This window comes from Globicephala melas, chromosome 6, assembly GCF_963455315.2.
Source record: "Globicephala melas chromosome 6, mGloMel1.2, whole genome shotgun sequence".
Taxonomy (NCBI): domain Eukaryota; kingdom Metazoa; phylum Chordata; class Mammalia; order Artiodactyla; family Delphinidae; genus Globicephala; species Globicephala melas.
The window spans coordinates 4,036,950-4,051,945 of NC_083319.1; the positions used below are offsets into that span (position 1 = coordinate 4,036,950).

Below are 14,996 nucleotides of genomic sequence, written 5' to 3' on the forward strand. Positions count from 1 at the left end.
CGTCCCAGTGCGTGACCTCACCGAGCCCAGGTGTGCCACTCCCGCGCCCCTGCAACCCAGGTAGACTTGCTCCCGCGGGCAGTCGCTGTCTGTTTGCGTCTGTGCCTTTCCCTACAGCAGGGCTGGGCCGTATTTAGTCCCCGTGGCCAGGCCGGGGACGGCTTAGGCAGTTTGGCTTCGAAATGCAGGTGGTGAACGAGTGATTAGGGCGGCAATCTTCTAGAATCCTCAGAGGCGGTTGGGAGCACAGTGGTCTTACAGACAGCCCCCCTTGGGGGCAGAAGTGGACTCCGATGTTCTGGGCTGCTCAAAGCGGGGGAGTGGGGAGACAGGCCTCCAATCTGTGGGGCCCGGTGTCCAGGCGGGGAGGTTGGGACAAGGGCCTCTCAGGTGGAGGGGTGACTCACTTCTTGATTAGAAAATGCGCCAACACCCTGAATCTGTAAGGATTTGGGAGGATTCAGAACGGGGGTGTGCCTATCATGCATGTGGTTGGGGGAACTAGGTGAGGGCTGGACTCCTGTCTCTAGTGTGCTCTGGGCAGCGGGGGGCGGGGGAGGAGTTCCCCCCCACGCCTCCTACCTGACTGTGCGGCCAGGGTGGCAGAATCCAGGGTTGGGGCCTGGACAGAGGCCATTCCTGGGTCGGAGAGCTCAGCAGGGTTCCTGAGCCCCCGAGCTGGCGAGGGCCCCTTGGTATCCCTGCTTTGTCACTTTAGGCCCGGGTAAGTTGTAATTGCCAGCCTGGGTCTCGTGCCTCTGTGTGTCCCCAGTGCCTAGACGGGGCCGGGATGCATACTTACCCGAGGATAAAGCGCATCTCCCTGCCCAGAGTTGGGGGGAAGGCAGGGGGTGGAGGGAGCTCTTGGTGGGAGAACCTCGGGCCGGGGAGACCCTTTATTGCTGAGCTTGGCCGGTGGCCCGGCCAGGCACACTCCCCGACCCTCATCCACCCACAGCTCTGGTCTTCATTAGTGGCTGGAGCGAGACCCCTGGGAGGGTGGGGGTGGGCGGCCTGACACCAGCCCAGCACTCATCTGACTTTCATTATGTCTGGCAGCTCCTCGGGCTTTGTGTGTTGGAGGGTCCAGCCTGCGTGCTCGCAGGGGTGGGCCGCTCAGCTGCTTCTCTCCCTCCCTCCTTCCCTCCCTCTGTCCGTCTGTATCCCTGAGGAACCGAGGGAGAGGCAGAGCTGAGCCCTACCCCTGCCCAAGGGTCTGCCTTGTCTCCCTCTCTCTCTCTTTCCGCCTCTCCCCCTCTCCCCCCTCCTCTTCCTCACTGGCCCCAGCACTGAGATCCAGGCCGTGGCTGCTGTTTAGAAATCAAAGGGGAAGCTTCTGGCTGGGGCAGGAAAACCAGGGTCCTGGCAGGAGAGGAGGCCACTGCCGGAAACCAAACACAATGACCATTTACCATGAGCTGGGGGAGGGGGTGGGGAAGTCCCTGTCCCTCCTGCCAACACCCCGCCCCCCCCCATCCTGGGGCCGATTTCCTGGTCGCTGGGGCCTGCCAGAGCTGAAGCGGCTGTTCGTGGTCCCTGTCCTGTCTGGAAACCACTAGGCAGTTTCTGGTTCCTTCCCCGGTCCCCCTTTCCTTAACAAGTCTCCACCCCGTCCTTCCCTCTCTGGGCTAACAGATGTCCTCACACATCTGGGCATCTGCTCATCATCGTACTTCTAAGCCAGGCCACTGCTGACCCAGCCCGGCCTGCTCAGTTCTGTGCTTTCTGGAGGTCACCGGGCCCACGCCCCTGCCTCCGTTCAGGCCACTGCCTCAGCCAGGCAGGAGGAGTCCCGGAGTCCGTAGCACCTACTGTCTGCAGACACCACCCCCTCGTTCCAGCTGGCTTTGACCAGCCCTCCCGAGTAGATGCCGACCCCGCTTTATAGGAGACTGGAACTCAGAGAAGTGAAGTCCCTGAACTAAAGGTACACGCAGCCAGCGAGGACGCAGCCGGGATTTGAAGCTGGGCAGTGTTCTGTGCTGGGCGCCTGTTGTGTACGAGAGCCCACAGGGGTCAGAGAAGGATACCTCGCAGTGAGACAATTACACGTGCCCCAGGAGGATGGTGGAGCTGTTAGGGGAACGGAACCAGGCCCAGGCAGCCCAGAAGTCCCCGTGCTTGGTGAAGGGTAGGGGTGCTTATAGGCCAGAGGAAGGTGAAAGTGCTTTGGGCCACAAGACACGGGGGAGAACTTCAAGGAAGAAACAAGCCCACAGCTGGACCCTAAAGGTTTTAAATAATAGGTAATATGAGCCGGCACTGGGTGGGAGGCCGTGTGCGGAGCAGTTTGCGTGCGTTATGTCTTTGGGGGTCAGGATCATCTGTCGTCCATTTAACAGATGGAACAACTGAGGTGCTAGATTGCACAAACTCACCGAGCCAGCAAGTGGCAGGGGCGGGATTCCCACCCAGGCAGGGGGTCTGCAAGCCCTGAGCGCGGTGTAAGTGGGTGGAATGAAATGAGGAAGCCTTCTCGGAACCTCGGGCAGAGCAGAGATGTGCAGGGGGTCTCTTGATCTCACGGTGTGCAGGGCTCCAGTGTAACCCCCAGGGCTCATTAGCCTTAGGCCAAGAGGCATGACCTGAGAGGTAGTGGGTGGGTGTGTGTGTGTGTGTGTGTGTGTGTGTGTGTGTGTGTGTGTGTGTGTGTGTGTGTGTGTGTGTGTGTGTGTGTGTGTGTGTGTGTGTGTGTGTGGTGTCTGTGTGTGTGTGTGGTGTGTGTGTGTGTGTGCGTGCGTCTGTGTGTCTCTGTGTGTGTGTGTCTCTGTGTGTGTGTGTGTGTGTGTGTGTGTGTGTGTGTGTGTGTAAGTCTGTGTACTGTCATCTACCAGCCAGGCTTCCCGGCAGGCTCCAAGGCGGCGGCCTCCAGCAGCTGCACAGCCTGTCAGGTTCACAAGGGGCCTGACCGGCTGCCACCTGCTGGGCCCCCATGGACTCTCGGGTTCCCCTCTTGCTTTACTCCTCAGGGGCCAGGCTGGCTGGTACTGGGTCCTTGTTCCTTCTCTGGCGGGGAGGACTTCTCCGGACTGGGCACGCTGAGCTGTTTCCCCAGCGGCTCTGGGATGGCCCTGGGGCAGGAGCGGGTGGGGGCTCAGTGCTGGGAGGTGTTAGACCGCTGGCAGGCAGGACTGGGCCCCCATCCTCAGCCTGGGAGTTAGCCGTTTCCAGGCCCTTCTTCACTGCTGGTGAGGAGGGTTTGGAGGAGACTTAGCACTGGCCACCTGCAGCCTCCGAGCAGGCCAGTGGGGGCGGTTTGGGGAGGTGGCACCCCGCCACCCAGTGGAGGACTGGCTGCCTGTAAGGCCCTCACAGCGTGGCACCATGCTGTGTCCGCCCTGCCTCAGGCTCGGCGTCCGGCCTCTCAGGCTCAGGAGTGCCGCGTTCCTGGACATGTGGCTCCCGTGAAGCCACTGTCCCCAACCCAGTTCTGAGGAGGTGGGAGTTGAAACCTGCAGCCCAGTGCAGGAGAAGCGGAACTTTGAGCAGCCCCCAGTTTCCATCCCCTGACCAGCCTGTGGCGGGGGAGGGGGAGGGGTGAGCCGATGGTTGCCAGAAGGGTGCTCGGTGAGCAGGGTGAGGGCATCCAGCACGGGCCTGCATTCTGGGAGCTCGGGGAGTGCGTGTTGCCCGGCGTTTTCCTCTCCTCCCCAGGGAGCCCCCGGATGCTGGCAGGCTCTGGCAGCTCTGCGGGCTCGAGGGAGGCACGATGTCCTTTTGACCCAAGGGGCAGCGTCACGCGTGCTGGTCCAGAGCTTGGGCTCTGGAGGGAGGAGAGCTGGGCTGGAAGGCCGGCTCAGCCTCTCGCAGCCCTAGACGTGCTCTCGGTCCCTGAGCCTTGGTTTCCTTATCTGGACTCGAGGCCAGTTGCTCCGCTTAGGCTTCTGGTGAGGACCGAAAGAGACAGGCGGCCTGGCAAGCGGTCCCCACGGCGCCTGGTACTGCGTCCGAGCCGGACAGGCCGTGGCTGCCACGATTGTGTCTTCTGACAAGGTGCCAGGGGAGTGCCCATGCCCAGGGCTCCAGGAGGACGCTGGCCAGCCTGGTCAGCATGGTGCTTCCCAGGCCTGGTTCTCGTAGCTGACCCCAGGCCTGTGGGTGCCCTGGCCATCCTGTGGCAGGAGCCCCGACCAATCCCCTCTCAGTGGAGAAGTGCGGGTGCGAGGGAACTGCCATTCCCCGCCCCCCCGCCCCCCTCTGGCTGTGTGACCTGAGGAAGCCTGTTCTGTCTCTGGTCTCCCTCCCTCTAGCATGTGTGTGACCAGGGGCTGAACTGCACTTTGAGGCTGTGACGGTGGCAGCCACCAGTGGAGCGAGGCCTAGATGTGTCTCCACGGCACATGACTGTCACGGGCCAGGGTTCAAATCCCTGCCCCGGCTGCCTCTTCCTGGCTCCTGACGGGGATGAGCTCCCCGCCTGGCTTTCGCCACCCATCAAGTGAGGTGTCGGGAGGATTAAATGAGTTGAGTGTGCAGAGGGCCTGCCACCTGGGAAATGCCCTCAAATGCTGGATGCTGTGGCCAGTGGTGTTGATGTCGGCTGGCCCCCCCTCCACCCCTCGTGAGAGGCCACCCTCCTCCTCAGCTGTCACCAGCCATGCCCCCTTGCAGGCCTGGCCCCTAGGGGCCTGACGGTCGGGAGCTGGGGGGGCAGGAGGACGAGGTGGGCAAGGCCAGCCTGAGGTCTGGTCTCCGCTCTCCACTGGCGGCACGTTTCTCTTCGAGACGCTGACGAGTAGCCAGGCTTGGGCTGGCCGAGAAGGTTCTTGGGGAGATGGGTCAGCCTCTTTGGAGGCTCAGCACAGGCTGATCCCCAAACTGCAGTTTCTGGGGTCACTGAGCTCCCCGGTTGCCCTACCGCCCAGGCACCTCGTGTGGTCCCCTACTAAGGCCACCTCTGGGCTGCGCTGCCTGGGGACCAGGAGCGTGGCCACCCCCATCCAGGGCTGACCTTGAGTCCTCACTGGGGGTCTGTTCATGTCCTCGGGCTCAGGGTGCAGGACACCCACCTGGGGTGGGGGCAGGCCCGAGGGTGGCGCCCCGTCGCCCACCGGGAGGGCCATGCACATTTGGCGTTTTCTTCCTCCCTCCCTGGGCACACAATCTGAGAGATGAACCAGGGCTTGGACACGTTCTACTTGACCCTCTCCCCTGGGCCTTGGTCTCCACCTCTGTAAAATGGGTGCTCGACTTTGTATTCAAACTGTCCCGGGATTCGGAGAGACTAAGCAGCTCTCTCTGATCCCTGAGCCGACTCGTGTTCTGGCTCCTGCATTCAGACAGAGGCTAAAGGGTCGGAAGCCGCAGGCCTGGTTCCCTCCTCCATACAGATTTAGGATGACCTGCCCTCCCTTTCACCTGGCCCTCCGCCAGCTCTCCGGGCGTCTGGCAGGTCTCCCGGGAGGCTTTCCCTGGCCCGGTGTCCATCGTCAGCTCGCCAGCCACAGCGCCCTCAGGTCCTGTTCCTGGGTGCTTTGTATGCCTGGCGCCGAGCCGCTCACGTCCCCTCTCGTGACCCCTGCCGCCTTCGTCCCCTTGGAGAGCTGCTGCCCTTCGCCCATCTCCCAGACAGTCTCACTGAGGCCGAGGGCTGCAGGGCTCAGCTGAGCTGGGAGCCAGAGCCCTGCAGGAAAGACAGTACCTGTGGGTCCGGTGGGCCCAGGGCTGCAGGGTGCTGGCGGGTGGCTGGGTCAGGGCCTTGGGTGACCTCTGTGACTCAGTGGGCCTGAGCAGCAGCTCAGCGGGGTGCCATGAGGTCCCCGGGCGGTGATCTCATGCACGTGGGGGCCACCGCCCCCCCACTTCCCACCCTCGCCTGCGTGAGACCAGGTTTCTCCACGTGCAGCCCCAGGGAGGAGACCACGGTGTGGCTTCAGGCCCTCCTCCTCCGTGAGCCCCTGGCCAGTGACGGGGAGACGGTCTGCAGCCAGAGGCGTCTGTGGGTCTGGAGGCCCCGTGTGGTCTGTAGTTGCAGCTTCCACAGCAGAGGTACAGCTGAGTGGGAGGAGAGAGGTCACCAGGATGGGAGAAGGCGCCACCCCCGTGTGTGCAGGCACGAGCCGCCTTCTGGGGGAGATGGCAGGGCTGGAAAAGGCCCAGTAGGTCCCCTCTGTTCTCTCCAGAAATGAGGGTGGGATCGGCTCCCGGCAGCCCTGTTACTCTGTCTTGCGGGAATCGGGGCTCGGCCTGCAGTCAGTTGGGGCCACGGCATTCTGCTGGCCCATCACCCCAAGAAGGCTGATCGGGTCACCCAGGCTGTTTCCTTGTCCCTGGGGCTCCGGGCTGTGCTCCGAGGGACAGCGGGGTGTGGGGCACCCTGGTGCCCATTCTGCCAGCCTCTGCTCACGAGGGCCTGGAGGCATCGCACCACCCTCGCTCCAGACCCACGTGGTGGTAGGCTGGGCAGTGTGTGCAAGGCCCAGCTGCCAGCTGGGTCCCCGGGCCCTGGGGACATCTGTGGGTGCCTGCTTGGGGCGGGACAGGAGGATCTGTCCCCTGAGGACACAGCCACCCACCTGGCGTTCTTTCCCCCTAAGAGCTCACTGCTGCCCTGTGGACGCCTCCCCCAGGGCGTCTGCTGTTTGCTCGGCCATGCCCTCCCCCGGGAGCTCCCCAGCCCCCGCCAGAGCCTCCCCAGGGGCTTGGTGCTGCCCACACGGGCTGCCTGTTCCCGGGCCTGTGTGCTATCTGCTCTGCTAACAGGATGGGTCACCTGTGGGGTCCAGGGCCCAGCCCTTCCTGCCCCGGAGGGTCCCGGGGCAGGTGCCAGGGCTGTCGGCCGCTGTCCTTCTCTGTCCCTGGAAGCGCGGTGGGAGCGCGGAGCAGACGCCCCACTCTGCCGCTTTGTGCCCAGGATGCGGGCAGCTCTCTTTGGATCCCGCCGTGCCGTTGTCTCTTGGTCGATGGTTTAAATGGCGCCTGCTCTCTGCACTGCTTGGACGATCTGGTTTTGTTCCTGCTGCTGGGCTGCGGTGAAGGGCCCGGAGAGGACAGGGTTAGCTCCGCGGGGCTGGAGCAGCTCCCCATCTGTGCCACGAGGCGGTGACTCCCCCTGGCCCAGCATGTGCGGCTCTCAGCGTCCTGCCCTGCCCCCCACCGGGCTGGCAGAAGGGGGCCCCTCGGGGTGGGGGAAGGGCTCGGGATCACATGACGCCTGGGCAGGGCAGCCAGCTGCTCCGTCTGCCAGCGAGGCCCATGGCTCACTGCAGAGCCGCTATTTAGACCCGCTCAGGGATGGCGAGGCTTCCCATTGGTTGGCTTGGCCAGGAAGCGCTTCTGTCCAGCAGGCCTTGATGGGGCCCCGCTGGGAGCCAGGTGCTGTGTGTGCTCCCACGGGGTTCGAGTCCCGTGCCCACAGTCAGGCAGGTCCAGCACGGGGACTCTAACGTGCTGCCAGTGACTGGGGTGCTCAGGACACTGTCTGGCTCCAGGCTGGACCAGAAGTGGCTGGAATCCCCCGGAGAGGGACGGGCCTTTCCAGGGCGGGCAGCAGCCTTTGCGAGAGGCAGTCGAGGACCCCTGAGGAGAGGTAGGGGTGGGTGGACAGGGCCCTGGTCTCGCAGGTGGATGGCAGGCCCCTGACATCACCCATCACCGCGGCCTCTTCTAGGCCGGGGAAGGATGTGTGACCCAGGGAAGGAAAGTGCGCATCTGCTTCAGTTCTGCCCCAGGAGGAGGAGTTTCCCCTCCTCGATGGAAGGGCTGGACCTCCCCAAGCGTGGGCTCTTGAGGTGAGGGCCCTCTACCTGCGGGTTCCCTGCTGACTTCCAAGAAATGGCTGGCTGTGTCTCCGGAGAAGGCGAAGGGTCAGGAGCCCCTGTGTGATTGCACTGGCTTTCCTGTTGGTACAATGCCCAGAGTGGGAGGGCGGCCTTGGGTCAGAGGAAGTAGATTTCCGGAGGATGGCTCCCAGGCCTCCCAGAGCCCTTGAGGCAGGAGGTCCAGGCCCATCCCGCTCCCTAGCCCCTGATCCCAGGGGTGCTGATGTCCGGGGGTACAGCCCACAGGACACTGGGCACCTGGTTCCTACCCAGGGGCCCAGCTTAGGCCGAGGGATTTAGGGAAAGGCTGTCGGTGGGGCCCAGGCTGAGTCAGCACTTCCACTGGGCCTTCTGTGAGCTCCACGCCCACCCTGAGCTGGGGCAGTGACCCGTGATCCTAGCTGCTGGCACTGACCATGTGAATGATGGCCCTTTGCCAGCTAGCACCTCCCCCCTCCTCCCTGAACTCTCAGAGGTCTGTCTCTTTACTCCTAGGCCCCCCTCCCCACTGCAAGCTTACCCCGTCCCTGGACAGGGGCAGTGGGAGAGGGGGTGGAGGAGCCCAGGGCAGCAACGACTGAGTGGCCTTGACCAGGCCTTGATGCAGCCCCCGGGACAGCCTGCCCAGCAGGAGGGATCACTGCCTTTTAAAACAAGGGTCTTCCTGCCCGGGGTCTAGGAAGCAGCCAGGTGACACCCCCCCCCCCCATTCCTGGCCTAGCCAAAGCCCCGTGGTTTTGGAGTTCTGTGGAAACCCGGGCATCAGCCCGGATGCCAGCACTGTCATCATTCTCATGCTGTCCCCATGCACGTGATGACGAACAGGGAACTGGGAACTCCTCTGTTGCCCAAGAAGGCACAAGACTGAATGAGCAGAAAGGGAAGGAAGTGGCCTTGGCTGTGGCCGTCGAGGATGCCCGCACCTGCCCCAGACCCGGGAGGCTGACTCCAGGGCTGGGGCAGCTGTCGCAGGTGCCGTCTGGGCACATGAGGGTGAGGGGGCCAGGGGCCTCACGCCCTGGGGGAGGCATCTTCTCGGGGGGCCAGAGCCCCCTAGGTGCAGTGGGCTGAGATAGGGCCTCGGGGTCCCGGCTCCGCTGTTTACCGTCAGCGGCATGGCTTTGGATGGGTTGCCCTTCCCTCGGCTTCCGTGTAGTCACCTATGAAATGACCAGATAACAGTACTCGCCTTGGGGTGGGGGCGGGAGCGGGGGGATCCCCCTGGGCAGGGGCAGGCTGTTGTTGGAACCCCAGTGGGTACGTCTTGTTCACACCCAGTCATGGCTGGTGGGGTGAGGACGGGGGTGCTGGGGGCAGTGCCTGCCGCCCCGATAGTAACCCCCGGCCCTCCAGCTGTCGTCCTGTTAAATTCTGGGCTGGAGGTCTCTGTGGCCACCGACCTTTGCCTCATCTAGGGAGCAGGAAGTGGCACGGGGCGTCCGCCTGCCACACAGCCAGGCAGGCCCCGACACCCCCGCCCGGTGGCCGGGCGCTGTCTTTGCAGAGCTCCACGCAGGAGATTGGCGAGGAGCTGGTCAACGGCGTCATCTACTCCATCTCCCTGCGCAAGGTTCAGGTGCACCACGGCGCCAACAAGGGCCAGCGCTGGCTCGGGGTGAGTGTGGTTGGGGGGTCTCCGTGCCCAGAACCCCGACAAGGCCCGGGATGCAGGGGCCACCCTGGCCACTCCACTGGGCTCCCTCCCAGGGCTTTCCTGCCTGGGGGGCCCCCAGCCCTGCTCCCAAAGGAATCTGGGCCCTCAGCCCTCCCCTACTGTCCAGCCCTGCGCTGGGCCAAGTGCATAGTTCTCTGTTCACTTATTTGTATGAACATCAAAAAAAGACACTTTCGTACTATTTCCACTTCACGTTAGGCTGGGATTACTTATGCATTTTGCCCCAGTGTTTCTTGTTTTAACGACTGTCCTTCCACACCTTCGCCAAGGCTTTCAGCACCTTACTTAGTAGGGCTTTTTTTTTTTTTTTAACCCAAAAAGGACTCAGCCTACTATATACGGTTCTCTGCAACTTGCCATCACGGAACACAACTCCATGACCCCTCCAGGTCAGAGCGGGGGCCTGACAAATACGTAACATCTCAGAAGAGAGGCTGGTTACCAGCCATAACTCAGCCTTTCACTGCCGTGAACCTTGACGGGATTCCTTTCTGCAGCCATTCCCACAGCGCCGCCCTGAACAGCCTCTGGGCCCTAACATACCGTGCCTTCCCACCCCAGGCTGAGCCTCTGTTTTCTCATCTCTAGAACGGGGTTGCTTTGCCAGGGATCCCGGGGACTCTGCCCTTAATACGGCAAGGTGCTGTCATTACTCAGCTGATAAAATGACCTGAAGGGGTTGGTATTGCGAGTTTTCATCGCCCCACCTCCAGTTCAAAAGCTGAGACCCTTTTTCTGTTCCGGGCACTCACGTCCCATCTCCGTCCGGAAGTCGCCGGGCGCTTGGGGCTTCCTCTGAGTTCCAGCCCCTGCCCTCCTCATGGGCCACGGTGCCGTCGCTGACCGTCTGTGCCTCTCTGTCCCACCCCAGTATGAAAATGACTCGGCCCTGAACCTGTATGAGACCTGCAAGGTGCGGACCGTGAAGGCAGGCACGCTGGAGAAGCTGGTGGAGCACCTGGTGCCCGCCTTCCAGGGCAGCGACCTCTCCTATGTCACCATCTTCCTGTGTACCTACCGAGCCTTCACCACCACCCAGCGGGTCCTGGACCTGCTGTTCCAAAGGTGAGCGCCCTGCCCCTCCCCGGCACAGGGGCTCCCCGCCCACCCACTGGCTGTGTGTCTTGGGAATGTCGCTTTACCTCTCTGAGCCTCAGTTTGCTCACGTGAAGGCCGGGCTGCCAGGACTGTTGGATAAGCATGGACAGTGCGGCCCCGCGCCCGGCCCTGTGGAAAGGGCTGCTGAGGGCTGGGGCGGCTTTGATTAAGGTTTTCCTCTGCCCCATGGAGAAGCTCTCTGCTTCCAGCCCCTGGGCAGAACAGTTTTCCCATTTGGAGAGGAGGTTCCAGATTCTGTCTCAGGGGTCCTTCCTGGGAGTAGCCAGGGCAGGGCTGGCTGGGGGCCGGCTGAGGGCCCAGGCCCACTCAGGCGTCTGTAAGGTGCTGGTTGGGCTCATTCGTTCAGCAAATACATACGAAGCGCCTACTGTGTGCAGGCACTTTTCTAGGCACTTGGCTTTATTCAGTGAACGGTGCAGACAAAAATCCCCGCCCTCCCGGGCTTCCATCCTAGCCGGAGGGTCAGCCAGTAACACTAGACGTCATAGCAGGTACGGTAGATGTGACGCCCTCACGGCCTCCTCTAGATACGGGTGCATCCTCCCTTATTCCAGCGAGGACGGCGGACCTCAGGACCAACTGAAAAAGTGAGTAGACTTTGGGTCTGATGGGAGGGGCTGGGCAGAACCCTGGCTGCCACACATCTTGTGATTCCCGCTGGAGGGCTGAGGTCTGGCTGCAGGAGGAAAGGAGTCAGAGAGCTGTGGCTGGGGTCCCATGTCCCCAGGGAGCACAGGGGAGGCTGGGGGCTCAGAGCCGGCCCCTGAGAGCATCCGTCCCCACTCAGATCCGGGGCCCATGACAGGAGGTGTGGGGGGCAAGCTGCTGACACGTCAGCCTCGCAGCCCAGTGTGAGCGCTCAGCTGGGGCTCACGGGAGCGCAGTCAGGGTCAGGGGGCCGGCTACGTCCCCACCACCAAGAATGGCGTCCCCGGGAGGACGAGACCCGCACTCCGGCGCACCGACCAAGGCAGCCGTCGGTGCGCGAGCTTCTGGTTCAGGTGCGCGAGGCCCGTGAAGGCCAGGCAGGGGCGCACTCTGCTTGTCCCCTCCTCCCTCCCCTGTTTGTGCAGCGCCTACTGTGTGCGGCCAGGCCAGCGCGATGAACAGGGCAGGCGTGGCCCTCCCTGCCCTCCTGCAGTTTCCTTCCCAGTGGGGAGGGCCCGGGGGGCTGGGGGCAGACAGGAGAGAGTCAGGCTCCCCCGAGGAAGGGAGAGGTGGTCACCAGGGACGGAGGGCCCCTTCCTACCAGGCCTGCTGACCAGGCCTGCCCCCGCCTGGCAGCCCAGTGCGGGTGGGGCAGGGGCGGGCCCAGAAGCCCAGCCCCCACGGGGGAGCCAGGGGAGGGCCGCGTGGAAGGAAAGGCCAGGTCCCTGACTCTGCTGCCCGCCCGCCTGCCCCCAGTGCCGTCTCCTCCATCCTGGGCACCTGGCTGGACCAGTACTCCGAGGACTTCTGTCAGCCCCCGGACTTCCCGTGCCTCAAGCAGCTGGTGGCCTACGTGCAGCTCAACATGCCCGGCTCCGACCTGGAGCGCCGCGCCCACCTTCTCCTGGCCCAGCTGGAGCGCACAGAGCTCACCAAGGCAGAGCCGGAGGGTGAGGAGCGGGGTCGGTGCTGGACACGCAGGAGCCCCCGGGGCTGCCTCAGACCGCCCACGTGGGGACCGCGGCGGGGAGACGTCCTGGGGTGCTTCTTGAGCTGAGGCTTCTCTAGAAGGCAGTGATGTGGTTTCTGTCTTGGAAAAAGAGGCAGGCGTGTTGCTGAGCTCCGCTCTTCTTTGCAGCTCTGGCTCCAGCTCTGAAGCCGACTGCAGCCCTCGAGCCAGTGCCGGCTCCAGCTCTAGCGCCCAGGCCGGTGCCAGGTCCAGACCTCGAGCCAGCTCTGGCACCAGCACCAGCTCCAGCCCCAGAGCCTTCCTGGCCTTCACCCGCGGCTGCAGAGAACGGGCTGGGTGAGGAGAAGCCTCACCTCCTGGCGTTCCCGCCCGACCTGGTGGCAGAGCAGTTCACGCTGATGGACGCGGTAGGCAGCTCATCTCAGCAGGGCGGGCAGGGGTGCACCTTCCTTCAGGCGTCTGCCCTGCCCTGTCCAGAGCTGATGTCCTGCCCCAAATCCCATGACAAACCGTGTCGCCCGGGCAGGTTTCCTCACCCGAAGGCCTCGGCTCCCCTCCAGGCTGTGGACCCGGGCCCCATCCCTCGCACTGTGTCTGGGTGGAATGAGGTGGAGCGGTAGAAAGCTGGGCGGGGTCTGGCCCACCCGGTAGCAGACGGTCGCTCACTCCATGGGCCGCCCCCCCTGCCCCCACGTCTGCTGAGGAGGTCTCACCAGCTTCAGCACTTAGCAGGCACCTGGTGCGCGCTAGAAGCCGTGGCAGACGGCAGACGCAGCCTCTGGTTGTAGTGCCCACGTGAATGGGCATCTGGACAGGGGACAGGCCTGAGGCGTGATCAAGGGCTAAAAGCACCACCTGTATGGGCAGGTGTGAGCCGCATCTCGTGCTGGGAGTTAGGGTGGACTGGGGAAGGTGGCCACCTCTCTCTCCTGCCAGGGTCACCCTGGGTCACCTTGCGCTGGGTGCCCACAGTGGGCAGGGAACAAAACCAAGAGACACCACCTCCCCGCACCTCCCCCGGCCGGGCTCGAGCCGCCTCCCCGGCTTCCAGAGCTCCAGCTCTGACCAGTGACCCTGCCTAGGCCTGGGGGTGGGGGTGGGGGGACTGTGGGCGTTGAGCTGGGGTGCGGCAGAGCCGGGTGACCTTCCCCTTGCCCCCAGGAGCTGTTCAAGAAGGTGGTGCCCTACCACTGCCTGGGCTCCATCTGGTCCCAGCGGGACAAGAGGGGCAAGGAACACCTGGCTCCCACCGTCCGTGCCACCGTCGCCCAGTTCAACAGTGTGGCCAACTGCGTCATCACCACCTGCCTCGGGGACCGAAGCGTGACGGCCCGCGCCAGGGCCCGGGTGTTGGAGCACTGGATCGAGGTGGCCCGGGTATGCGGCCGCCAAGGGCCCGGGGAGCCCTTTCTGCCCCTGGGTTGATCTCATCCAACCCCAGGAGCACCTCCCGGGGCATCTGTCCCATCCGGGAGGGGGGTGCCCCCCTAAGAGGGACTGAAGCTGGAGCAGGCGGGAGCTCGGCCCCCTCTCACAGCCTGGCCCCTCCCTCCCAGGAGTGCCGGGTCCTCAAGAACTTTTCGTCCCTCTACGCCATCCTCTCTGCTCTGCAGAGCAACTCCATCCACCGGCTGAAGAAGACGTGGGAAGAAGTTTCCAGGTGGGCAGGCTTCTCCCTGGAGGAGCTCCAGGGTGGACCTGGGGCCTCCCACGGGGCTGGGTGCTGCCTGGAACCTGCCCAGGGACAGCGCATCCTGGGGGCGGGGTCTCTCAGGGCCCAGCAGTTCTGCCTCAGGACCGGGTCTCTTTCTCTGGCAGGTACTGGCTTGAGCCATGTTGGGGGTTTTCATGTGTCTACTTCACCCACATGACTCTGTGCACTTAAAATCAGAACCGGCCAAAACAGAGCCGCTCAGTCGACTGGGAATGGGGTTCCCCGGTGACCCACATGAGACCCACCCCTCCAGGCCTACCGAGCCCTTAGGGTCCAGCAGAACTCTGTTTGGAAACCACCCATCCAGGCAGTTGGGGTCTCTGGGTCCTCAAATGTTTTTGCCCCCGCACCCCTCCCCACCATGTCCTCCTTTCTCCTTCCTTCCCCCAGGGACAGCCTCCGCATCTTTCAGAAGCTGTCAGAGATTTTCTCAGATGAGAACAACTACTCCCTAAGCAGAGAGCTGCTCATCAAGGTAGAGTCCGGGGGCTCGGGGTGGAGGGGCTTATGTTCCCACTGAAAGTTTCTTCGAAAACTTCTCACGAGATCTGTCGGGTCTGTGGGCAGGTGGGGGGCAGTTTGGGAGATAGGAGGCCCTAGTACAGGGATGGAGCAGGGCAGCTGGGCTGTTCCAGAGCTGCGGGCAGGTGAGGAGCAGGATTAGAGTCTCCTGGCTCCTCACTGGTCCCTCACCCGGCACTCGGGGTGGATGAGGTCAAGGGTGGGGTCTCTTCCTTCCCCAGACCAGCCTAGCCTGTCCCCACAAAGCCAGGCCCTGCTGTTCCTGTCTGCGCTGACCTCCGAGGGCCAGGCACCCCGCCTGCCCAGGGATGGTACTGCAGGGGCCGCCCAGCCGTCGTCCAAATGAGCAGGAGGTAGATCTGGGGGCTGGGGGCTCTTGCCTCTGCCTCAGGGCAGACACTGCGAAGGAATCCAGGGACTCTTCTCAGAGTCTCACCACAGGGCCTTTGGTGGCCGTGACAAATGGCCCAGATGGCTTGTGGCAAGTGCACAGGGGTGCTAATGCATTCACGGGGGTCCTTCCCCGGAAACTTCCATACAAAGAGGAAGCACGTGTCACCACCCGGTGCTCCCAGCAGCCCCAGCTCA

At 63.6% G+C, this 14,996-nt stretch overlaps 1 protein-coding gene across 8 annotated transcripts in view; it reads left to right on the forward strand.

Annotated features, from left to right (window-relative positions):
* RALGDS (ral guanine nucleotide dissociation stimulator) overlaps window positions 1-14,996 on the forward strand; it is a 66,922-nt gene that overhangs the window by 23,484 nt on the left and 28,442 nt on the right. For 4 of the 8 annotated variants that reach the window (XM_060300238.1, XM_060300236.1, XM_060300237.1 and 1 more), the window contains exons 2-9: window positions 9,265-9,375; window positions 10,307-10,500; window positions 10,932-11,141; window positions 11,959-12,152; window positions 12,341-12,579; window positions 13,334-13,549; window positions 13,729-13,832; window positions 14,277-14,361. In XM_060300238.1, the coding sequence (XP_060156221.1) occupies window positions 9,265-9,375; window positions 10,307-10,500; window positions 10,932-11,141; window positions 11,959-12,152; window positions 12,341-12,579; window positions 13,334-13,549; window positions 13,729-13,832; window positions 14,277-14,361 (1,353 nt within the window). The remainder of the gene's footprint in view (window positions 1-9,264; window positions 9,376-10,306; window positions 10,501-10,931; window positions 11,142-11,958; window positions 12,153-12,340; window positions 12,580-13,333; window positions 13,550-13,728; window positions 13,833-14,276; window positions 14,362-14,996) is intronic. The other 4 variants (XM_030838426.2, XM_030838425.2, XM_030838423.2 and 1 more) reach the window with 3 other exon arrangements.